Raw genomic sequence first — 25,378 nt, 5'->3', positions numbered from 1 at the left:
CCACCGCACCCACTGCTCCCAGCACTCCAGTGCGCTTGCTGTCCTGTCCACACAGGGGACAGTGCTGAGGTGTATAGGGCAGAGTCAGGGCCTCTGCTGACTCTCCCCACTCCACTACTCTGCCACCCCGTGCTCTGCCCACCCTGGCTGTGTCCTCACCCGGGCACTGATACTGCTGCAGGCACTCCTGGCCACACTGCTGCTGTTGGCGGCGGCCATGGCCACTGTGCTGGTACTCAGGCGGGATCCGCCGGAGTTCACGGTGTAGTCCACACTGTCTGCGTGCCGCATGATGGGGCTTGGGGCCTGGGCGAGCATTGGGCACTGGGGGGTGCTCCAGGGGAGCACTCTTGCTAAGCCAGGAGTTCCTGCCAGGTCCAGGTGTGAGTTTGGAGCTGGGGAGAGAGTTGAGACAGGAGGAACGTGAGCAAGAGAGGCCGACGGAGGAGACACACTGTGGCTATCACTGTCATGAAGGAGACCTGCTTCCCAGCTCTGGCAATAGGTGTGAGGCAGCATGATGAGGAATGAGAACGGACACAGGATCCAGGGCTTTTCCTGGGAGCCCAGGGACTCGCCATTCAGGAAAGACACTTGAAAGAGGGACTTGGGGATAAGGTCCACCCGGCCATGCCCCTCCCTGGCCACACTTGGCATTTCTCAGCAAGCTCCCAGTGGGTGTCACGGAAGCTCACGCTTACCTTTATCTGGCTTTTGCTCCTGCACTCGCTTCCTCTGAATGTGCCTTGCCTCCTGTGAGAGGAGGAGTGAGGGGGAAAGGAGAGGAAAAGGAGGCTGGCAGCTTCTTGGTCTCCTGGGTTTCCTCTACCAGTGCACAACCTGCAGTCCAGGGTTAAGGTAAACACTCACTGAAATAATAGATTGATCAAAGGATAAATGAATCAGTCTAGAGCAGAAGGATCCCCAGATGAACAGCCCCTCAAATTACATGCAAATACAAGTGATGCATACACAAATATTATATGCAAATTACATGCAAGGTGTCATGTATATGTACATGTCTGTTTTCCAGGAAGAACACCCACAGCTTTCACCAAAGGCTCAAAAGGGGCTCGGTGTGGTGGCTCACACCAGTAATCCTAGCATTCTGGGTGGCCGAGGAGGGAGGACAGCTTGAGCTCAGGAGTTCAAGACCAGCCTGAACAAGAGTGAGACCCCGTCTCTACCAAAAAGAAAAAAACTCAGCCAGGCATCATGGTGCGTGGCTGCAGTCCCAGCTACCTGAGAGGCTGAGGCAGGAGGATCGCTTGAGCTCAGGAGCTGGAGGTTGCAGTGAGTTCCAGTGATGCCACTGCACTCTACCCAGGGCGACAAAGTGACACTCTGTTTCAACAATAAAAAATAAGGAAACTGAGCACCCCTCCTCACAACCCCCAACCCCTTCACATTAAAAAAAAATTTTTTTAAATGGCTCAAAAGCGTGTTTGGCTTTGTTCTAAGAAACACACAGTGTCTCAGACTGGCTCTGGCTTCATCACTTCAAATCCCCTCTTCCTTCAGCTAGATCCCTTAGCGCACATACCCGTGTGTGACTTTGTAACCTACATAAGAGGATAGCGATTTCCTCTCATGACACTCAAGACACCAAAACTAAGGTCAGCCCTGCTCAGGCACACGTGGAAGGGGTTTGCAGACTCTACGGTGATCCATTTTGAAAGGTCCAGCTATAATTTCCCTTTACACTGGATACGGAGCTATCATTCATGAGATCACTGAACATGGCACTACCCTCCAAAATATAATGCAAGCCACATATGTAATTTAAAAATTTAAAATTTTCTGCCAACTGCAGTTGCTCATATCTGTAATCCTGGCACTTTGGAAGGCCGAGGTGCAAAAATTGCTTGATTCAAGACCAACCTGGGCAACACAGTGAGACCCTATCTCTACAAAAAAAATTTTAAAAATTAGCTGGGCATGGTGGCTCGGGCCTGTAGTACCAGCTACTAGAGAGGCTGAGGTGGAAGGATTGCTTGAGCCCAGGAGTTCGAGGCTGCAGTGAGCTATGATTGTACTACTACACTCTAGTGGCATAGTGAGCCCTTGTCTCTGAAAAAAAATTTTTTTCTAGTATAAAAAGACAGGTGAAATTATATCAAAAATAGTATAATTTAATATGCAAATTATTAATGTTATTTTACTTTTTTTGTACTAAGTCTTTCAAATCTTGTGTGCATTTTACATTTACAGCACATCTCAATTTGGACTACCCATATTTCAAGTGCTCAACAGCTACATATGCTAGTGGCTACCACATTGGACAGCATCATTCTAATACCTTTTTTTGAACATATGTATATTTTTCATACTACTCAGTATCTTTCCCCACTTCTTTGAATATACCAGTCCCAAAAATAATAACTTCTACTGACATTTACTGAGAACTTAGGCCAGGCAGCATTGTAAGGACTTTACAGGTATTGTAATCCACACAATAGTTCATGATTACACATGATTTGCCTTTTATTTGGCTTAAAGTTTTCTCTTTTCAAGTTTGTGGCTCAGGTCCTTAATAGAGTATATTCAGAGTTAGTAAACAATTTTGTGATCACCCTTTAAAAATTTATACACTTGCATCAGACTCTCTCATCCCCTCCCACCCATCCAACGTGAAAGATTCTGTTGATTCCATTTTCCCTGGTTGGCAACGTCTCCAAACCCTCTGGAACTATCTAGATTCACTCATTCATTCATTCACGAAGCAGGTACTGAGTGCCTACCATGTACCAAGTACTGTTCTAGGCACCGGATGAGTCAGGCAAGGCTCCCACCTTCAGTTGTGAAATGGACATTCAGATGGAATCTAAGAAATGCAAGCTGGGGAGACAAGGAGGAGAGCCCCTTACGTTTCTGCCACTGGAAGGCCTCAGAGTCCTGCCCTGCCTCATTCATGTCTCTGACCTCAGGGGATTCTATAGACAGCTCCTGCTTCAGGGCTCTGAAAAAGTCTCCACTCAACACATGAAGCTATCTCTCATTTCTTCTATGTACTCTCTGGGATAATGTGTAGAAAACTGCCCCAGCCCAGGTCAAAGGGCTTAAGGGCATGAGCACTGGTCCCAGGACACAGGAAGCTGGGTGCCAGCATCCCCTCAGACTCACTCTGGGGAAGCAAGTTTCTCCATCTCCCTGAGCCTCGGTCTCCTTGCCTGTACAATGAAGGTTATCCTGACTACTTCACAAAGTTGATGTGAAGCTTGAATGAAATAGGGGATTGGAAAAAGCGCTAAACAAACCTATAATTAACAATTAACAGTAACGAGCTATAATTAACAATCAAAATTTCCACATCAGCCTGCACTACTCTTCCAAAAGACACACATCTGCAGTCGTTGTGAATAGATTTGGGCAAGCAAGGTTTTTTGTTTTGTTTTGTTTTAAATCGAATTTTCTAACCTCGAAGACTTTAAAAAACATCAGCTTCCTTTATTCGCCTAATTTCTGACCTAAAAATTCCCAAGATGACCAGTGGAAAAAATGATCGTTGTATAGAATCGAGGGAGGAATAACAGGTAAAATGAAGAGGGACAAAATATACTTAAGCTGTTCTTCCTTTCTCTTCAAGATCCTTAGTCTGACTGATCTCGCCCCAATCTCAGTCCCACGAGGCTCTCTGAAGGGCTTGGAGGGGACTCTCCCCCTCCGGGCCGCCACTTCCCGGGGGGAGGCGGTCTCCCGGGACAGATACCTTCCCCGGCCACTCCCGCGCCGCCGCTCCCTGGGACCCTGGGACCAACGCTCAGAACGCACACCGCCGCCATATTGTCGTCTCCATAGATACAGGACGCGCAGGACGCAGAATGCGGCGTCTCCTGGTATCCTAGGGCAACGACAGCAGCCCGAATGAGTCAAGAATCGTAGAAGGCGAACGCGCCGCGCAAGTTTGCTCCTTATACTCGGTTTTGATTCCCTGCCTTTTCCATGTTAGTTGTAACTGTGGGTATGTATAGTCTCCTAGTTGTAATGTCCCAGCAATCTTGACTTTAGTTGACGACCAAATTCACAGGAAGCTACTCGGTGGACTCCGCACCGGAATGGGTGTCATTCCTGTTCTTTCCCGACAGGCATTGGTGACATAGGCTCAGAAACTCATCCCTGTGATTGCAATTGTTAACTTAAAAGCAGTCTGTACTTATTTCTTTTTTCTTTTTCACTTAATGTACTATTATTTTTTTATTTCAGCGTATTACAAATGTTTAGGTTACATATATTGCCTTTGCTCCACCTGAGTCAGAGCTTCAAGCGTGTCCGTCCCCCACACCCATTAGGTGTGAATAACACCCACCCCCTGCTCCCCGCTCCCACCAGCCCCAAACCCGATGAACGTTACTACTATATGTGCACGTAAGTGTTGCTCAGTTAATACCAATTTGATGGTGAGTACATGTGGTGCTTGTTTTTCACTCTTGTGATACTTCACTTAGTAGAATGGGCTCCAGCTCTATCCAGGATAATACAAGAGGTGCCAGATCACCATTGTTTTTTGTAGCTGAGTAGAACTCCATGGTATACATATACCACATTTTATTAATCCACTCATGTATTGATGGGCACTTGGGTCATTTCCACATCTCTGCAATTGTGAGTTGTGCTGCTATAAACTTTCTAGTGCAGATGTCTTTTTTATAGAATATAACACTGATAATGAGGCTCCAGTTGTTTACGTAATTATTTCTTATTTGCATATTGCTTTGCAAATGAATTCCTCTTGCTTGTGGGAGAGAATGTGCCCTTGGCATTTTCTCCCTGCATTTCTTCCTACTCGGTGCCAAGAAAAATAACTCTTTCAAAGGGATCCAAAGGTTAATGTATGAAGATGGGGTTGTTATACATAATGTGAAGTTTTGGAGGCCCATTTCTTCATTTGTCGGTGTGTGCATTGGGGAGAGGGTCTTATTTTGTGAAGACTCCTTAGGTAAATGAAGCTGAAAGTCTCAAAGTTCATTCATGGGCAATTAAGGGTGTTTCACTGCCTAAGACAGTGAACAGGTTTCCTCAGATAGGAGGGAGGATAGGGTTAGGGGGAGAGAGCTTAGTGAAGCTAAAGGTAAACCCAGAAAATAAACTATCATTCTGGGAGAGTTGGAGTTGACTTGTGAAAGATGAAAGGTGGACTGAGATGACAAAGTGACCTGAGTTGGCCTGGGAGATCATGTGGCCAGAGGCTGGCAGGACTGCAGAGAAGGTGCAGGCCAGGGGCCCTGGTAAGTTGTGCCAGCATGATTAGTCCTGGAGTTTTCTTGGAATCAAAGAATGTGGAACTCAGTGAGCTTTTCACTGGTTTTAACAGGATTCTCAGAATCTGAAACCTGCACTTTGGACATGATGACTTTTATGCTGTTTGTAGTTTCTATAATGATTTCCTTTTTGTTTTCCCCCAAGTTTTTTTTTTTTTAATGGTCAGCATGACTCAGCTGGACCTTAGCAACAAGGAAAGGGGCCTTCCCATTCTTAGGCTAAAAAGAAATAGGGAGCAGTGACTCTGGGGACAGGGTTTGATGGTGGCCTCAGGAATCCTGGTGAGAAAACACCAAGGAGAAGGAAAAGCTCATGCTAGGAGCTGTGCATCCTCGTGCCTCTTCACCAAGGAGTCTCCCTCCAGAGCTCTTGCCTGCTCAAACCTTGGTGGATTCTGGATTTGGGACAACGAAAGAAGATGGTTCCTCCTCTTAGCAGGGCCCCTGTGGGTTCTGCTTCTATGGGATTCTAGCTGCCTCCTAGAAGCTCTGCTGGCTGGTGACCTTGACTAACATTCCAGACTCCCAGGCACAGACCTGCCTGTTGGACTTTGCCCAGGGAGGCAAATACATGGAAAGAGGCTTCACAAGGGCCTGAGCCCAAGGAGGGGGAGGAAGAAGCTGGGTTTGCTTCAAAAGTCCCCCTTTCCAGAAGCCCAGAACCCATGGGAGATAGTGGGTGCTGGGTCCTGGTGATCATATCCTCCCTGGACCCAAAAAAGACCACAGTGGGGATGCTATTTGGTTCAAGGCTGTGAACAAGGGTGGGTGATGATACAGGAAATTGAGGGGGGCCAGGATAGGGGAGAAAGGAGGAAGAACTGGGGGAAGGCAGCCTCAGAGCCTCCTGGCCTGGGAGCTAGGGATGGAGATTAATAAAGATAAAGCACATCCAGTGATTTGGATGTCATCACATACAAAAATATCTTTTCTAAGCATTTCTTTTGGGTGTCTTCTCATGCCCCCCATGCCTTCCCTACCCCATGGGATAGAGAAGACTCTGGGCTGGGAAATCAGAAAGACCTGGGATTAATCCTGACTGTTACTTACTGGCTGTGTGACCTTGGCAAGTCATATGACCTCTCTGAACTTCAGTTTCCCTCATCTGTTACCTGAAGACAATTTTCAAAAGGCAGATGTGAAGATGGAGTGATAAGCTATGTGTAAAGTACTTGACACATAGCAGGTAATCAACAAAGTTACACACATGCACACAGAGGAGGGTCACTCACAAAATGGAAGGTCCCCATCAATAAGCCACTCAACCTTCTGTGCACCTTCCACTCCTACCAGCATCCAGCTTCTCTGCTACATGGTGGACAAATGGGAAATATTTGTCCTCTCTACATCCTCCCCCTTGTCTTTCCAAGAAGTAGGCTGCTTTGCTGCTCTGCAGCAGAAACAGACAAAAGGAGATGCCAGGGTGCTCTGCTGTCTGGTGGCAAGTCAAGCAGCTCCAGCACTTAGAAAGTGTTCTCCTGCCTTCCTTCACCTGGAGACACTGACTCCATTTTGAGTGTTGGCTCTGGAATCAGGTCTGCATCCAAGATGTACCTGTGGGAGGGAGGTGAGGAGGCGGGGCCTCCCACAGAAGCTTCTGACCTCAGAAATGAGTGGAGGGAGTCTTCTCAGCCCAGCCCGAGGGGTGAAGAGTAAGAGAAGGTTGCAGCTAAGAGAGCCACTGTGGTAGTTCAGGGCTGGATCTAGGAGCAGGTAGGGGGCACTCTCTGTATGAGAGTCTCATGGTCCCCTGTAGCTGCTGGGGTGGGAGGGTGTCAAGAAACTGGTGGCACCTCCAGGCTGAAAGTGCTGCCAGGGCACAAAACTGGCAGGGGTTTGAGGACAGACTGCCAAATGGCAAGAGAATTCAAAGGAAAGTGTTCCATTCTGCCTGGGAGCCCCTCGGGTTTTCTAACTCTCCTATGCAAACCCAAGCCCCCTAGATAACTTTCTCCCTCTATCTATTGTCCCCACCCCAGGGTGGAAATGCACACAGGCCAACAGTAGAGAGATGGAGGGAAAAAGACATAAAGTTTGATTTCAGAAGACTTGAATTCAAGTCTTGGTTTCAGCTTCTAATAGCTGAGCAATGTCAAGCGAATTGTTAAACCTGCCTAAACCTCACTTTCCTCATCTGTAAAATGGGAACAAACAGGGTAGTAGCCAAAATACTTAATGATTGGTAAGGTGTGGGCATCAGCCTATGATAATGGACACCAGCTGGCTTTAGAGCCAGAGCAGGCTCTTAGAAGCCCACATTGTACCAGGGTCATGGGGAAGCCTGGGTGTTACACAGAGGGACCTGGGAGGGCAGCCGGGGCAGTGGAGGGCTCAGTCAGTGACTGCTTATCAACTGGCATCAAAGTATTTCCAGATATAAGCAACCAGTGTAGCTATACCCTGCTGGTTGCAAGTCAGATCTGAGGAAAATTCCCTACCTCACCAGCTACTGTATACACAGTTATTTATTTCAACTTGAAGTTGCTCCCCCTTTTGACTCATCACCTTCGAGGGAGGAATTGTTAGCACATCCAGCTGCTCATTTCTTTCTAGTCTAAGCAGTGCTCCTTCTGGGTGGCAGCTCACCCTGCTGTCTTCATCCACACTGTCTGCTGAGGGCTCTCTGAGCAGCACCACGGACAGCTCCAGCTGACCAGCCCATGGAGGCCATCTCCCTCTTCCCTCCTCCAGTCTTCTATCTCCTCTTCCCCCACCCACCCTGGCCCAGAAACCCTGAGGTCTGAGCTGAATGAGGGCATCCCTGAGGAGACAGCACAGTGGACTGGTAAGGAAGGAGCTCTGGAGCCAAACAGACTAGATTGGAACGCCAACCCCATGAGTTATGCAGCTATATGATCTTGTTCCTTCACTTCTGTAAGACCCAGTCTCCTACCTGCTACCTATTTTATCAGCTATCTCAAAGGTTGTGAGGTTTTGGTAAGATAAAAGCTTTAAAGGACTTAGCTTAGTGCCTGGTTCATTACAGGTTCTGAATAAATGAAGAACACTATTTTTCTGTGACTTTCCACCCTACATAATTCCTCAAACCCTTTTCCAACCCATTTCTGATCAGAACACTGCCTCAAGTGAAAATGTCATACCATGACCATTGCCTCAGTAGAGCTGGCCTCCTTTGGATGTGGAAGTTGGCTTGGACTTGGGTAGGGTAAGGAAGCCCACATTTGACCAGTCCATGAGATTCTGTCTTTATTTGTTATTTTTTCATTTTTTAAATTTTGAGTTAGTTTTAGATGTATAGAAGAGTCACAAAAATAGTACAGAGTTCTCATAAACCCTCGTCCCATCTTCCCCTTAGGTTAACATCTTAGGTGACCATAGACAATTTATCAAAACCACGAAACTAACCTTGGTACATTAAACACAATTAATGTAAGTACAGAATTTAGATTTCACCAGTTTGTCTGTTAATGTCCTTTTTCTGTTCCAGTATCTAATCCACGATTCCACCTGGCATTTAGTTGTCATGCCTCCTTAGTGTCCTCCACCCTGGGGCATTTCCTGAGTCTTCCTGGCCTTTCATAACTTGACTCTTTTGAAGAGTATTGTCAGTTGTTTTGTAGAATGTTCTTCAATCTGGGTTTGTCTCGAAGTTTCTTGTGATTACAGTAAGGATAACACAGAAGTGATATTCCATTCTCAGAGTATCATATCAGGGGGTACATAGTGTATGTATTATTATTGGTGATGTTAACCTTGATCACTTGGCTAAACTGGCTAAACTGGCATCTGCCAGGATTCTTCATTGTAAAGTTGCTATTTACGCCTCTTTATAAGATTTTGATCATTCCCATCTTTTGCTTCTCTAGGATTAAGAGATTGAAACCAAGAAACCTGTCCTCCCACTACCCTTTCCATCCCTACCTGCCTAACTGCTCCCCCAGCCACACCCTTTCCCTATTATCTACCTGGTCACTTTCCTCTGAGTTTTCCTGAGTCTGGCATTTGGAAGTGTGTGCAGAAGCCAGATGCAGACACACCTGCCATTGCTCTCTGGTTCATCTTCATGCACTGTCTTGCCGAGGTCCTGCATTTCCCATTTACAGTGGCACTCTGGGCAAATGTGGCCAGCAATTGTCCACAGGAATGTCCAACCCCTTTCCCAGGTCTGGTCCCAACCCTTGAGCACTTCCTTCAATATTTAACATTTGGGATTTTAAAATCTCTAATAGCATTTCTTTTCACTTGACCGTGTATAACTCCCTGCTACACACAAGCCCATATCCATGGGCTTCTCTCCTTCTGGAACCACCACAAGGCTCCTTACTTCTGCAAGAATTCACTGTCATCAGAGGTCCTGCCAGAAGAGCAGTTACGCAGCATTTTTCCAATCAATTGTGTATGGAGAGATGTGCTCATCCCACCCTCCCTGTTGACTCCACCTCTATCTGCCCCAAGTTTATTCCATTCCAGTCTTCTCACGCTGCCCCTTCAGATGATGCAGGGCCATGGCACCTCCTCCAGGCTCACATAGGCTCTGTTTTTAAAAGCCCCTGTGTCTGATTGTGTAAAGTCCTCTGAAAGGCTCAGGAGAGGACCTCACCAGTCCCATTCCCTCCTTGCACTTTGGTTACTATTGCCATGTAAGAAGTCACCCCAAAATGTCAAGGTTCCAAACAACCATTTTATTTTGCATATGGTTTTGTGGGTCGGGAATCTGGAAAGAGCTTGATCAGGCAGTTCTAACTTGTGGTCTCTCATGCAGTTGTATTCAGATGTTGGCCAGGGCTGCAGCCATCCCAAGGCCTGAGTGAGCTGGGTATTCAAGATGGCGCACTCCCGTGTCTGACAGGTGATGCTGGCTGTTAGTTGGGAGTTCGGCTAGGCCATGAACCAGAACGCCAATCTATAGGCCGGGTGCAGGGACTCTCCAGCATGGCAGTCTCAGGATAGAAACAGGCAGAAACTGCATGGCTTTTTCTGACCTAGCCTTGGACCAGATTCCAGGTAGACCCTGCCTCTCCATAGGAGCAGTCTCAAAGAATCAGTGGACATATTTTAACCACTCCTACACCTTCCTCACAGCACCTAGAACATTATTCCTCCAGCTCTACCTTCTCTGACAGGATTCTGGCTGCTCCCAGCCCATCATATCCTTTCAGCTGAGGCTTGGAGTGCCTTCCTCCCATTCCCCTGGGGTGGTGACTCACCAGGCCCCACCTCCCTTGGTTTGCAGCTGCAGGGGGCCTGGGTTCTGGTCTGGACTCTGCAACTGTGTGATTTAAGAAAATGATTTCACCTCTCTGGGCCTCTGTTTCTTCATCTGCAAAGCAGGAATTCAGAACAACCTCACTTCATAGATTGTTAGGATGAGAAAAGATAATGTAAATAGCACACTTCACCCATCGTAGGTGCTCCTGATTGTGGAAGAAATGACTGTGGGAAAGTCATTTTCCCTCCTGGAGCCTTAGTTTATTTCTCTCTGAAATCGGGATAATTCCCCTATCCTGCTTCACCATGCAGATGAGAGAATTCTTAAATGGGCTGCATGGAGGGCCAGCCCAAAGGTCAAACCCTGGCCCCACCTGGGCGAGAAGGCCCCTTTGTCTATGCCCAGCTGGGGTGGATAAGACTTGCGTGCCAGGCAGCCAGGTGTGACCCAGAGCCGGCAGGCAGGCAGGGCAGGGCTGCTATCTACCCAACTGGGTCTTATCAGATCCGGGCTGGCCACAGCTGGGCCTCATGAAACAAAGAAGCTTTAAGAACCAGGCTAGGGTGTGGGACTTGGGGCTGAGCCCCAGGAGGTGTAGCCGCCCAGGGGCCAGGGGGCCTGGGAAGGGGAGCTGCCACTGCCAACCCTGCCAGACAGATCTCCCCAGATGGGGCACCCTCCCAGGTGGGAAGCTGGGCCTGTACTCTCACTCAAAGTCCTCCACTGCTGGAGTCTGACCCTCTTTGGGGGGCTTCCCACTCAGACATTTCCTCCCAGGCCCTCAGCTCTGCCCTTGCCATGGGGTGCAACACTTCTCCCTAACTCCTATTTCGCAGTCTCCCTTCCTGACATTTCTAGTACGAACTACAACCCAGTCCCTGAGGGTGTTCTACGCTTCCCCTCTGTGCATCAGCTCCTGATGATCCATCTGCCTATCCTGCCCAAATCACTTATGCCCCTGAAAGCCCAGGCCAAAGCCACCTCCAGGAAGTCTCCAGGCATTGTGCATCTGGCTCCAACCCCTGTGTGAGGGCTCTGCTCTTCCTCTGATGTCATACTGTTTGAAGCTTCTTTCCAAATCTTCATTCCTCGCAACATCAGCTGAGCCTAGAAGCCCAGGCCTATCAGGACCAGAGTTTACAGTTGTACAAGTTGTGCACTGTACAAGGGCTCTAGGCTGAGCAGGTAAGGGGGGGCTGAAATCCAGATGTGCTGCATGCCCCAGTATGCACCCCATACTAGGCTGTCTTCTAAATGGACTTCCTCCTCCTGGCACCAGACCAAAAGAATTGCCTTTTCTAGTTGGTTGTCCCTGAGGGGTAGCTTTTTGCTATTTTTCAATGGAAAGCACCTATTTCCAGTTGCCACACAGGGGCCATAGGTGCTAGCAGCAGGCCTGCTGCCTAAAGGACTGTAGCTCAGCTTTGAGTTCAGCCCTTTCCAATATAGGGCCACTAATTGTCAGAAGCCATTCTGCAGGCAGCGCACTGAGGCCCGTGTGTGTCAGGGGAGAGGGGTGAGTGCAGGCCCACAGGGCTTCCAAAGAACCTGTACTTACTGGGGCTTTCCAAACAAGAGTGAGGTGGCTGCAAGGCCAGCTTGGGGAAGGGGACAGCCAGGTAGAAGAGCCAAGGTACAGTGAGCCTTTGTGCTGAAGGCAATGGGAGCAGGCGGCTCCAGAGGCCTCAGGATCCACTCTGGGTCTTACTATCTCCAGGTCTCCCTGGGGACCTGTGGATTTAGGCATAGTCCTTGCACCTTGCCTGGACTAGCCTATTGGAGGCTATGGGTAAGTTTCTTCCCAATGCACTTCCAAGGTTGAGGGGGACCAGGCAGAGAGAACAGGAGCATGGAGGGTCCCTTGAACGCTGGTAGGCTTTTGGGCAACAAGGAGAGAGGATACCTAATGGGAAAGCCCTAGACATCACCCTTATAGGTGAAACCACCAAGGCCAAAGAAGGGCCAAGGTCAAGGGAGCTGAGGTTAGGGGAGCTGGACCACCTGCTTAAAAACCCCGAAGTTGACTTGGGCCCTTTCCTCCCCACCACGGCTCATCCAACCTTGGCTTCAATCCTGGCCGTTATATTGTCTAACGGCAGGCACCTATAGGGCACAGTGCCCGACACAGAGGCATCCAGTAAACGTCGCTGTGAGTGAAGATCGCGGCTGTGGATGCAGCAGCCCTGGGGGCTGAGCCTGGGCCCAAGTGGAGAGGCAGCACTGAATCTGCAACTGCCTGGGCCTGGGCACTGCACACAGCACAGGAGAGATCGGGGCCAGCACACCGCAGAGGTGAAAGATGACAGTCAGGCCATCTCTCCTTGTCTCCTCATTCCCCTGTCTCTACAGATCTGGACCCAGGATCCCCAGAAAAGCTGTAGGGCCCCACTCCCATCCTAAGATTGGACTTTTGAGGGCCTGAATTGGGACAAAGTTTTTTACTGAGTCTTTGTTTTTTTGAATCTTTATCTGAAGAATAGATGTGGTCCCTGAGGAGGCCCATCTGGAAGAGAAAGTTCTGGAGACACCAAATGGCTCTGTCTGCTGTACCAAGTGCACCCAGGCTCAGCATGAGAAGCACCTTCTCTCTCTCCCCTTCTTCCATGATCTGGAGAGTCGCCCACTCCGTGCATCCACACTTACCAACAGCTGTCATCATAATCAGATCTCCCTGGTAGAATGTCCACAGGGAGGGCAATGTGTGAGTGAATGGACAAGAGCATCTTGACCTTGACCTTATATTTCTCACTGTGAGTTCATGGGCATTTTGGTCCCTGTGGGCCTGATCAGTGAGTCTGCCGCAGAGAGGTGGGGCTACTGCAGTTGTGCTGACAAAGCATGTTTCCAGACCTGACATGCTAAGCATGACTTTCTGGAGATGACCCAAGTTGCCCAGTGAAAAGCTTGGTAGTGAAATAATGGGCCCAAGAGCCAGTCTGGAAGGATTCAAATCCTGCTTCTGTCACTTTCTGTGTAACCTTGGGCAAGTTATTTAACTTCCTCATGCTTTTGTGTTCTAATCAGAAAATGATATTAAAGTACACACCAAATAGGGTTGTTACGAGAATTAAATGGGCTGCCAAGTGTAAAGATCTAGAATAATGCTAGCAAAGGTTAGTTTTCATTAAATGACAGCAGTTATCCTTGTAGCCTGTGGGGCCTATTTCTCCAGATGACACAGTCCACAGAGTAATGAAGTTTTCCCTGGAGTTTCGGTCCAGGGAGGCGGGGGTGGGTACGGTAAGAGTCTGAGCAGCCATCCCCCACACTCCCAGCATGATCCTCTCAGCGAGAAGACAGGACCCGGTGGTGGTATGCTTTAGCAACGGGCTCCCCGCAGTGGGGGAAGCCCTGATTTGTAGCATCTGCCAATTTCCACAGTGTCCATAGCCACTATGCCTATTTCAGCTGGCTCACAAAATTCCTGAAAATTGAACAGTTGTACAACTGGAGCTGGAATCTCAGCTGATCCGTAGTGAGTACGGAAAAACTTGCCTTGGGGCCGGGCGCAGTGGCTCACGCCTGTAATCCTAGCACTCTGCGAGGCCGAGGCGGGAGGATGGCTCAATGTCAGGAGTTCAAGACCAGCCTGAGCAAGAGCAAGACCCCGTCTCTACTAAAAATAGAAAGAAATGATCTGGACAGCTAAAAATATATATAGAAAAAATTAGCCGGGCATGGTGGCGCATGCCTGTAATCCCAGCTACTCAGCCTCGCTACTCAGAAGGCTGAGACAGGAGGATCGCTTGAGCCCAGGAGTTTGAGGTTGCTGTGAGCTAGGCTGACGCCATGGCACTCACTCTAGCCCAGGCAACAGAGTGAGACTCTGTCTCAAAAAAAAAAAAAAAAAAAAAAACTTGCCTTGGGATGGAGGGACTGACAGAAAGTAGAGAAGGGGGTCATCCTGTCTTGGCAAGAAAATGGGCCTTCTCTCGACTAAGCAGTCCATAGGCTATTTGCCCTGTTTAGGGTGTTGGTAAAAATAAGTTCCTGGGCCTCGCTGGATCTATAAAAGAATCCCAGAAGTGGGGCCAGGAATCATCTTTAAATAACCTGCTCAGGTGACTGTGAGGTTTGAGAAGTGCTAGGCTAGGGGATCTCTAACCAGTCCAAGAAGTCAGAATAGGCCACAGACAAACGGGAATTCTGCAGAATCTTTGCAGGCTGCAGTCCATTACCAACAGTGAAGAGTTAGAAACCAGGCCCAAGGGCACACTGAGATGGTTCTAGATGAGGAAAGTGACCACGGACTAGTTACATCAGTTCTCTCTCTGGTCCAGCCATGTTTAGGGCAAACTTTGTGGTCAGTATGCAAAGGCCCCGCCCAGCACAGAGCACAGCTCTCTGTGGGGACTTTGCAGAGCTCCTGGGTGGGAAACGGGCTGCAGAGTGGGAGCTCTGGAGGTTTCCCCCTTGGAGGAAGGTGAGTTGCGCCTCACTGAGGAGGGAGCAAAGCCTCGTACAGACACATGTGTGGCTCCCAAACTATGTGCATTGCCCCCCTCAGCATCCCGGACTCTACGGCTCTAACAACTTAAATAATTTTTATTACAAAAGGAAGAAAAGACCAAAACACCCCCCCAAATTCTCTCATGGGATTCCCCCTCTGCGCCAATAAATAAGGTGGGGGAGACTGAACGGAGGAGGAGGTGGGGGTCATGGTTCAGCAGAAAAGGGAGCTTAGCCTGGGTGGAGGTGGCAAGGACACCCAGTCCCAGGCCCTAGGGTCACATTGGCCGGAACACAGAACTCTGCCTGCTGACAGCAACAGTCTCTGGATGCGCGTCTTGAGGAGTGTGGCCGGGAGGAAGGTCATACCTCAGGATGGCCAGGACACTGCCCCACCCCGTGGCCTTCTCGGTTGTGGGCAGCATTGAGTCCAGCCAGCTCTCTGCTGGCTTCCAGGGAATCTAGCAGCATCGTCTGAGGTGCGAGCCCACCTAATGGGGCCTAAGGCGGGTGGAGTGGCCTCTCCATCAGGGGAGGCAGCGTGTGAAAACTGCAGTGAGAGTTGGCTGGTTGGGAGCCTCCGTGCCAGCCTTGTGGTCTCTAGGACAGAAGGACAGATCACTACCCCTCACCAGCTCAGCTTGCAGCTCTATCACTACACCAAGATGGGGGTGCGGGACACTGGTGTTGCCCAGTCAAGTGTCAATGGTGTATCTCCATGGCGGAGGAGATAGCAGGAACCAGTGCCCACAGCTCAGGTTCCTGCCAGGGCCAGCACCCTCCTGGCTGGCAGGCCTCTGGACTCAGTATGGCAGTTCTGGGAAGGCAATGGTGGGGTCCTTTCAGCTTCCTGCCCCAGACATGCCCAGTGGGTGGAAGCTTCCCTCTTCTAGCAAGAGATGCCCCAGGCGGTAGAGCAGCTGAGGGTACCAGTGCACACCCTCTCCCGGGGTCCAGCTGCCCCATGCCAAGCTGTGAAACAGTCGAAGGGGCCAGAAGGCCAGCTGAGCCAGCTGGTGGTCAGCCACGGCTGCAAAGCAGGAAGCCACCACGTCCTCCACCACCAGAGTCCCGTGCCTCGTGAGTGGCGCATATGCCCCAAGGGCCACGTGCGTGGAGACGGCTGCCACTCGCGCAGGCTGAAGGCCTGGCACCCCGGCCACCAGCACATACTGGCCAGGCTGCACGTGGCTGGCAAATGTGGCCCGGAAGCGGGCTGCTGGCTCTGTGTGATTGTCAGCCGTAAAGAGCAGGTGAGCGGGCGTGAGTGCCAGGCGGCGAGGGGGGTCCTGCGTCTCGATGACCTGGAAGGCTCTCAGCTTGTTGGGCTCTCGGTCCAGGAAAATGAGCACGTCACTGAAGGTGGGGCTCCCGTCCTCCCCCATGGCCAGCACCCGGTCTCCTGGCCGCACGGCTGACAAGGCCACACGTGCCCCACTCTCCAGGCGCACCTGGGCTCCAGCAGGGAAGCAGCCACCTGTCTTGGCTGCGGCCGAGTGCTCTGTGGGAAGAAGGGACATGAAGGTGTTACTGCTGCAGAGCTGAGCCTTCTAGCCACAGCGTCCCTCCCTGGCCAGCCCGCCCAGCCAGAGCTCCTCTTGCTCCCAGAGAGGGCCCCATCACCAAATGCTGGCCCGGCTTCCACCTGCCATGCAGGCTTGAGCCCGCCCCCAAGCCCAGTGTGATCGCCTCCCCCCTTCTCCCCAGCCCAATCCTGTGCCAATGCCAGGAGCACACTCGTGCTCTAAGACCCAGTGGGTGAGAGAAAAAGGACCCTCCTGAAGCCCAGGTGATGCCCCCGATCTGTTCACATCCTGACAATGCTGTGAAAAAGTCAGAGGCCAGGGCTCAGCTGAGCCAGGCGGTGGTCGGCTGTGATGTGACATCAGGAATGCTTCAGCCTCGTGGAGAGGGGAAGCAGCTTAGCTCCTCTGGGGTCTAGATGTCCTGTATTTCTCACCCCTTGCTTAGCGGCTTCTAAAACATGGCCCTCTCAGACTGAGGTCCCAAGTTCTGTGCCAGAGCTGGCCCTTTGAGTCCATGGAAGTGAGAGGAGAGCCAGTCCACGGGGCGAATACAGACCCCTGGGGCAGCCTCAAGTGAGCAGTCAGGTCAGGGGTGGATTGGGGGGAGGACACAGTTATCATCTTCACTTCATGTGCTGGGTCCTTGTGCAGGGACAGGACACAGTGGCATCAGCAGGGAGGATGGGGAACAGTGTTTGGGGGTCAGGACTAAGGAATGGAAGTGGCCACTCTGGGAGCCAGTCCTGGGCCAGTATTCGCAGAATCAGGGTGGATGGGTCTTGAGGTGGACACAGGTGGCAGGGAACGTGCTAAGTGGAGGGGTCAGGCTGTGGCTGTGGGTCACCGTGGGTTCACCCCTGGAGCCCAGCGAGGATCAGGAATACCAAAATGCGGGCCTGGGCTCAGTGTGCTGGGTCTGTGCGTGGGACAACTACACGGTGCCAGTGGGAGGGCTCAGCCCACAGCCAGGTGGGGCCAGGCTGGGACCCACACAGGAACCATTCGAAGCACCCATGGCTGGGTTCAGTGTAGGTAACAGGGACACTGACAAGACTTGAGGGAGGGGCAAGGCCCCAGTCCCTGCCACTTCTGATCAACAAGGCGGCCAATCTGGGAAAATCCACTTTATTGAGTCCACTTTGTTTATTCTGGCTCTTGTGCTTGGCTTTGGCCCAAAATGTCCAGCTTCAGGGCCCTGGGGGGAGAGGATGGGGACGCCTGCGCCCCAGGGAGGCCTGACCTGCAGCTGGGTGGTGGGTTCTGAACCTCTGGGCTCCTGATCAGCCCTGCTGGTGTCTGGACACACCCTGGCCCCTGGCCCCTGGCCCCTGCCCCCTGCCCCACCACCCTCCTTGTTCTGCACCAGGCGGGGTGGGAGTCATGTCTGTCAGCCTGGCTTCCTCCATCTGTCCAGCTTGGTCTGTCTTGCACCTCCTGTGGCAGGTTCTGGACTGTGGACTGCCAGGTCAGCACCCAGCCAGGCTGGGACAGGGCCCTATCTCCCTAGGCTCCCCCATGGCACTACCCAGGGTGGGATGAGCAGGTGGTCATGTGCAGCCACGGAGAACGCCGCCGACGTCCTCTTCCCCGGGGTCCCCGCCTCCATCCCTGGGCAGGCCTCTTCACCTTTTCAGCCCCAGCGGGCACTGTGCCGCCTGCCCACGCCCTGCGGCCCCGGCCCCGGGCCCAGCCCCCTGGCGGCGGCTCACCGGACTTGACGGAGCAATGCACGTGGGCCTTCGACTCGTAATACACCCAGTCGAAGCCAGCCTCTACTGCCAAGCGTGCCAGCAGTCCATATTTATTGCGGTCGCGGTCCGACGTGGTGATGTCCACTGCGCGGCCCTCATAGTGCAAGGACTCCTCCGAGTGGTGGCCGTCCTCATCCCAGCCTTCGGTCACCCGCAGCTTCACACCGGGCCACTGGTTCATCACCGAGATGGCCAGAGAGTTCAGGCGGTCCTTGCAGCGCTGTGAGAGGAATGTGCACGAAATTAGGGCGAGGAGCCGGCTCCCGTGCGAGTGCAGGCGCTGCCTCCCCATGAACTCTCCCACTGCAGCCACTGGAGTTGGAAAACCGGGAGGATGCGCTGTCCCTTTCCCTTAGGAACAGAGGGCCCTAATGTGCTCCCTCCCATTCTAGCATACAGCTGCTCCCAGGGATGGGGACCGCATGGTGGCGCCACAAATCTGGAGGGAGCATGGAGGCGCACACCCTCGGGGTGCCCTTCTCTGATGGGTGATCCCCTTCCCTCCTGTGCTCTCTCTCCCCAGCTCTGGGTATCGGTCCCTGCACACATAGGGCTCCGCATTTTGCTAAACCTTTTGAGCGCCTGGTCCCTCTGTCTCACCAAAGCCCTGAGGCAGGAGGTGGCCCGGGAGCCGACTGCCTGCGGCTGGCCTGCTAGGCGTGCAAGGCTCGAGGTGCCCAGTAGGTGTCACCGCAGCCTCAGGGCTGAGGCCCGGGACGACCGGCTCCGGAGGCGCGGCAGGTGCAGAGCGCCCCGGCAGCGTCGGGAGGAGGGGTGTGTTGGAGGGGAATCCCAGGCCTGCTTGGATCCCTCCAGCGCCACAGAGCGTTTCTGCTGGGTCCTTCTTATGATCCCAAACCGGCACGCACCCGCACCTGCACCCTAGATAAGGCAGCCAGGAACTAGTAGGCTAGTGCCCTGGCCCTCCGAATGGGGGGCGACGCAAGGCGCGCGCGGTTGGTTGACAATCCCAGAGCCCTCAGCACCTCTGCGCCAGTGGGCTGTCCCTGTACCGGAAGGGACGGGAGAAACCGAGCTTCTGATCTCAGGGAGCCAGCTCCACAATCCTCATGTGGAGGTGGGGTAGAGCCGCGCCCTGGGGGAAGGACGGAAAGGGACCATCCATGATTGCTGCCTCCCGGTGTGTCTGGGTCCTGAGAGCCCAGGGGACCACGCAGCTGACTGGGGGAAGGGGAAGCAGGGGCCGGGGCCTTGGCCTGCAGGGGAGGCGCCCTACCACCTGTCCTTGACTGTGAGGTACTAGGCGCCGCCAAATGTGGGCAGCTGATGTCTCAAGCTACCCCCACCTGCGGAGCCCGGGCCCCATAGACCCTTGGACTCGGCCTCCCAGGAGCCAAGAGCGGCTGCAATCCAAAGCCGGGCCGGTCCTTCCCGGGGCACAGCATGGCTGGGGGCGCTCACTGCGCGGGCAGGGAGCTCCGCCTTCTCCTTCCTGGCCCTTGTCGCCAGGCTTCTGGCCCCCCACCTATGTCCTCCCCGCGGCCCGGCTCCCCGCCCCTCTCTCCCCCACCGCCCCCCCCTTCGGGTCCAGAGCCCGGGCGTGCGCTGTCAATGATTGCCCAGCCCGTGGCCCGGATCCTTATCTGCATTCCTCGGCGCCCGGCCCGGCCCGGCCACCAGCCAACCTTCGGCCCCGACACCGGCCGGCCAGCCCCGGCGCCAGGGCGCATGCTGAGGGCCGCGGTCTAGCTGCTCTTCCTCAAGGATCTAGAAAGCCAGCTGCCTGCTTGTGGGGAAAGCCTCGGGAGACCCCAGTGGAAGGGGGCGTAGGTCTCTCCTCTCGAAGACCCGGCTGCAGGGAAGGAAGTTTGCGCCCCAACCCTTGGGCGGAGTGCGCGGGTCCTGCTCCAAGCCTGTAGAGACTAGCTTCAGCCCTGCTCCCTGCCTTCCTTGGGCATCCCAGCCCCTCCCTTCCACTCTTTCCTGTCCCCTCCACCAAGTCCAGGGATCCCCTAAGCTCAGTCCCAGAGCCCAAAGGCCCCGGTACCCCACCCTTTAACCACAGCCGCGCCGCTCAGCTCTCTGGACAGACATGTGGGCTCGCTCGGCGGGTTCCCTTTCCCACCTCCGCCTCCCTACTCAGCTCTTCCTTGCTTCCTTGCCGTTCCTTAACCCGAGACCCAGCCGGGACACTGCTCCAGGAGGGGGCAGCGCATGGAACCAAGAGCGCAGCGGGGTAGGAAAAGCCGTGGGGCCCTGGGCGCCCAGAGCTGCTTCGCCTCAGGCGTGCAGAATGGCTTCAAAATGAAGGGGGCACAGCTGTGCAGTTTAGGCCAGGAGGGACTGCGTGGGTCCCGAAGGCAAAGGAGGCGGCCAGATCGCGGTACCTCCGGGTGCCGTGTCTGGCCTGAGCTGCCAGCACTCTGGGGCAGAGGGGCCGCCGCCAACCTGCTGGGCTGTGGCTTGGCAGCGGGAAGCTCTTCTCGCAATCTCCGGCGGGCTCGGGGATGCCGACACTGCCGCCGGGACCCCTAGCCGGCCCATCTTGGGCACGAGGCAGCCGGGCTTGGCGAGAGGGGCAGGTGCCAGAGGGCGTGCCAGGCAGTCCAGAAAAGGTGCTGGGGGGCGGGTAGGGCCGGGCAGGTGCCGGTGCTTCGGCGGCAGCGCGCTGGGAGAGCGGATCGCGCTCACCTGGGTCATGAGGCGGTCGGCGCCTGTGTTCTCCTCGTCTTTGAAGATGATGTCAGGATTGTAGTTGGGGGTGAGTTCCTTGAAGCGCTCGGAGCTGCGCGCGATCTTGCCTTCATAGCGCCCGCTGGCGCCCAGGGTCTTCTCGGGCACGTTGGGGCTGAACTGCTTGTAGGCGAGCGGCACGAGTTTGCGCGGCGGCCGCCGGCGGCTGCCCACCACCCGACCCGGCCCGCAAGCCCGTGCCGCCGGCACCACCAGCAGCAGCAGGAGCAGGCAGAACCGCAGTCGGGGCCGGAGCCGGGCGGGAGACATGGCCAGGGAGCCCGGGAGAGCGGCGGGCGAGGGCGCCTGGTGGGCTGATGGGTGGGCGGGTCGACGGGAGCGCTGCAGGGAATCAGGCGTCCGGGTGGCTCTGGGGGGCTCCAGGCGGGGGCGCCATGGGCGGCGCGGCGCGGCGCAGGGCCGGCGGGACTCAGGTGCGGGGCGGGGGCCTGGGGCCCTGGCTGGTGGCGGCGCGCTGTCCCCCTCGGCGCCTCGACTCTGAGCTGCCGGGCTCGCCGGCCGCCAATAAATAGGCCGGCCCGTTTGTTTTGGCAACGCGGCGGCGGCGGGGGGCGGCGGGCGGCGGGGCTGCGGGCCGCCGGGCTGGGCTGGGCTGGCCGGGCCGGCGGGCTGCAGGGCCCCGCGGTTAGCACCCCGGCCCGGCGGTCAGGCGGCTCGGGCGGAGCGGGAGCTGCTGCCGTCTGCGGCGCAGCCCGGGGCCGAGTGAGAGGGGAAATGGAAGAGATCCGGGCTCGGGCCCCGCGCAGACCGCACCCTACCCATGTCCCTGCCTCCTGTGCGCTCGACAGCGAACCTGCAGAAAGGGCAGCACAGCCTCCTCCCCCTCGGGCGGGCGGCCCCGGCACTAGCCAGCCCTCGTCCCGCTCGCTCCACGGCCGCGCGTCCGCCCGCCCGCTGCCCTCTGCGCCCCCTGCACTGCCTGAGTTTGCCCTCCCCGCCCGAACGCGCCCCACCCCGCCCTGGCCTCGCCTACCGGCTCCTCGCGGCTCTGGGGTGCCCCGCCAGGCGCAAACCTCCCGGAGAGGAGCTGCCACCCCCACGGAGACCGCAACCCACGGCGCGGCCGGACGCGAGGGGCGGGGGGTAGTGGCCGGACCGCACAGCCGCCTACGGTGTCCCCTGCGAGGAAGCAAACCCAAAAGGCAGGAGGCCGCTCATAACCTGGCGCCGGACCCTAGCCCAGGCAACGCGCCCTCTCCGCCTGGTGGAGCTGGGTTCTGTACCAACGCGGTGCACATCCCACCGCCTGAGCCTGCTGGGTGTGAAACGGGGTGGGGAGTGCAGCTCCCCAAAAGGAAGAGTCAAATAGGGGGGTTGAATCTGAAACACTGTTAAAACAAACAACATCAAGTGGCAAAGGGAGAGGCCAAGATGCAGAGAAGAGCTGCTAAAATGGTGACATCTACAGAACACGGAGGAAACCCCACTGGCCATGTTAAAGAGAGGCAGCGAAGATCTCAACAACAAGAGCTTGCAAAGAATGTCCAAACGATTCATAGCCACCCGCACTGCTACATAATTGCTCTCTGAGATCTACATTACAAATTTAAAAGGGCAGAGAATATGTAGAGGTAGTCAGAGAAGTGAACATGGGTTATGTATTTTAACATGACATTCAGGAAAGCTGAATGATTTTAGGATCCATTCTGCCAAAACAAGAAAAGGCAAATGTGTTGAAAACAGAAAACATCACCACCACAGCACCAGACTATATGATTTGGTTGCAATATATTCTACAAAGTCAATAAGGGTAGAAATAAAACGATGAGAAAATAAAAGTCTTAAAGATTCTCATTATTACAATAATGTTAATACAGTAGGTACCATTTTATTGGTACTTACGTGCCTGACACATGGGAGCTATTGGATGTTATCTTACTAAGTGTTCTATTTGCATTATCTAATTTAAACTCAACGGCCAAATGAGCTATTACTACCCACATTTTACAAATGAAAATACTGGAGTTCAGAGAAGATAAGCAACTTGGCCATGGCCAAGCAGCAGTGACTGAAGTCCATGGGGCTGACCCAGCCCCAGGCTTCACTGGTGCAGATGCATCAGCCCCCCTCTCTGTGCAGGACTCATCCGTTAGCACCACCTGTGTTTGGGGCTGAGGGAGCTTTTCACAGATTTACTTACACTCTCTGGATCAGTTTTGTGAACACAAATTCAGGATTAGAAGGGACTCAAAGAGAGTGTTTAATCCAAGCACTTGATAGTACAGAAAAGGAAACGAGGCCCACAGAAGGAAATTTAGGATGGGTCCACCTGGAGTGGAGTGGTGCCTGTGACTTGGAAACAAAAGGATTGCCTCCTTTTCTCCCCTTTGTCCGGACTTCCTCCCCACCCCCCATGTTCTTTCTTACATTAGCATTCAGATTCTGTTTCTTAGTCATAGGTTAATGCTGCTTCTTTTTCTTGAAAACTTTCCAAGTGCTTTAACTTGTACTTTCCAGGGCTCAAGAACTATCCCCGCAATATTCTCCATCCCCTTTCCCTGCTGTTCCTCCTACCTCAGATTTCTGGGGCAGGGTCAGTACCTCTTCCAGACTGGACTAACAAGGCTCTCTATTATTACACAGCTCCAAAAGAGGAAAGCCCATAGGCTTCCGAGGTCACCTAGCCCAGTGTTTAATAATAATCTTCTAGAGAAATTTGCCTTAAGTTCAATCTTTCTCCCTCCCTCTCTAATGCAAATTCAACCCCTTTCCTCATTCTTTGGCCTTAGTGATTCGGGCTATTATCTGCTTATTAACCAATAGGCATGGTCTTGAAGAGTTGTTAAATTCACTTTCAATCTTCTTTTCTCCAAGTGAAAGACAAGTTCTCTCAGAGGTTGCTAATTTATAGCCATTTTATTAATTTTGCCATTCATCCTCTCATTTCTCCTCTCTTAACTGTGACTCTTTTCCTATTGGATACAAATGTGCTAAAGATCTGATGGGCGTGAAACAGGAAGTGCATGTGCTGGAAGGACTGCTCTAGCTTGGCATCAGGTGTGCCTCTGCGCGGCTGCCTCGTTGGCTGACACTAGGCTTCACCAAGACTAGACCCTCCTCTGCCAGGATAACTTCGGAGCAGCGTGTACTGGATGTGTACTGGAAGAGGCACATGGAGACTAGCATGTATCAAGCCTTTTCTCTGTGCCAGATGCTTTACACAATAAGTAAAATCTCCACAATAACCCTCTGTGCACTGCAATTATTCTTCTCATTGTACAAATCTACAACTCCAAGCTCTGGAAGTAAAGTAAGTTGCCTGTGGTCCCACAGCTAAAATTTGAACCCAGAGCTTCTCTACTCCAAAACTATACTCTTTTCTCAGGACACAATGGTGCTTCAAGATCTGAATCTCAAACTTTGATTGCCATCAGTCCAATCTCCTTCAGGGGAGGAAGGGACACAAGAGGGCAGAGATTAGAAGCACCACGGTTTCTATAGCAGTGACCTGGAGACTTTGAATCCCAGCTGGGCCTAAGTGCCTTGGTCATTTCTTGGCTGCTTATGTTCTTAGCTGTTTGGTAGATGTAGAGTGACTTTTGAATTGGGCCAGTCCCCTAGACCTATTAAACAAAACCTGGCTCTTTTTCTGGTCATTGCCAAGCTCTGCCAGCAGTAAAACTGGAGAGTGGCCATGTGCCATTCTGGAGGCCTCAATGGCCTGGGCCATCTCTTGACCCCATCATTAAGAGCAAGCTGCAGTGACAAAGCCTCATCAAGGCACTTCGAATCCAAGACCTGGGCCTGTTGATAAAAATCACTTTCTTCTCTTCCCTTTATATCTCTTCTTCCCCTCAGCCAGCTCTGTTTTGAAGAGAACAAATTTATTGCTTTTGGCTAATATGATTAAATTTTTGTTTAGAAAAGTGAAAGCTGGAAAAATATATTGGAAACAGAGAAAAATACACCATAGAACCTCATAATTTAAACATCTGTTTAGTAGACTACCGTGTTAGTATTTTTCATATATCTCAATTTAACACTATAGTACAAATATAGAAAACTTACAGTATATAAGTATATTCATCTATATGTGAACATATAGCATATATATATTCACACACACATACCTACTGCCTAGATCCATTCTTTTATAGTCAACTAGTCTTTTTCCTCCTAATCCTGCCACTTGACCAGATCAATCCAGCTCTAAATCCAAGGGTGCTGAGCCACAACCAGACAAGTTTCAGGAACGCAGTTAGTCAAATGTCCTCCAGTGACTCAGTGCAAGCAGCCCTGGCTCAGTAGAAAGAACACTACTAGGCCTGGAGGTGGCAGACTCGTGCCTGAATACTGTCTTTGCTACCTTCTACCTGTGTGACTTTGGGCAAGTCACTTGACTTCTCTCAGCTTCAGTTTTCTCATCTATAAAATGAAAATAATATCACCTATCTCATAGGGTTGGTAGAGAGGGTTTAAAAATACAAGCTGTAAAGTACAAATGTTAGTATAATTCACTTTTAACCTCTGCTAGGTTTGCTTAGGGGTAGCAGTTGTTCTCTGATTCCC

The 25,378-nt window shown here is 52.7% G+C and overlaps 2 protein-coding genes across 2 annotated transcripts in view; both read right to left on the bottom strand.

Moving 5' to 3' along the window:
* Positions 1–291, bottom strand: part of CFAP65 (cilia and flagella associated protein 65) — a 31,643-nt gene extending 31,352 nt beyond the window's left edge. The window contains exon 1 of the mRNA XM_069474132.1: positions 160–291. Coding sequence (XP_069330233.1) covers positions 160–291 — 132 coding nt within the window. The remainder of the gene's footprint in view (positions 1–159) is intronic.
* Positions 292–14,953: 14,662 nt separating this feature from the next.
* Positions 14,954–21,573, bottom strand: IHH (Indian hedgehog signaling molecule). The gene is made up of 3 exons (XM_069466941.1): positions 20,807–21,573; positions 18,113–18,374; positions 14,954–16,378 (listed from the first exon to the last, which is right to left on the bottom strand). The coding sequence occupies exons 1-3, from the start codon at positions 21,116–21,118 to the stop codon at positions 15,720–15,722; spliced, it is 1,233 nt and encodes a 410-aa protein (XP_069323042.1). The 5' UTR covers positions 21,119–21,573; the 3' UTR covers positions 14,954–15,719.
* Between the last annotated feature and the right edge of the window lie 3,805 nt (positions 21,574–25,378).

The sequence above is a fragment of the Eulemur rufifrons genome, chromosome 1 (genome assembly GCF_041146395.1).
Source record: "Eulemur rufifrons isolate Redbay chromosome 1, OSU_ERuf_1, whole genome shotgun sequence".
NCBI classification, from domain to species: domain Eukaryota; kingdom Metazoa; phylum Chordata; class Mammalia; order Primates; family Lemuridae; genus Eulemur; species Eulemur rufifrons.
Note: the sequence above shows the minus strand (reverse complement) of the source record. Positions and strands in the feature narration are given on the sequence as shown.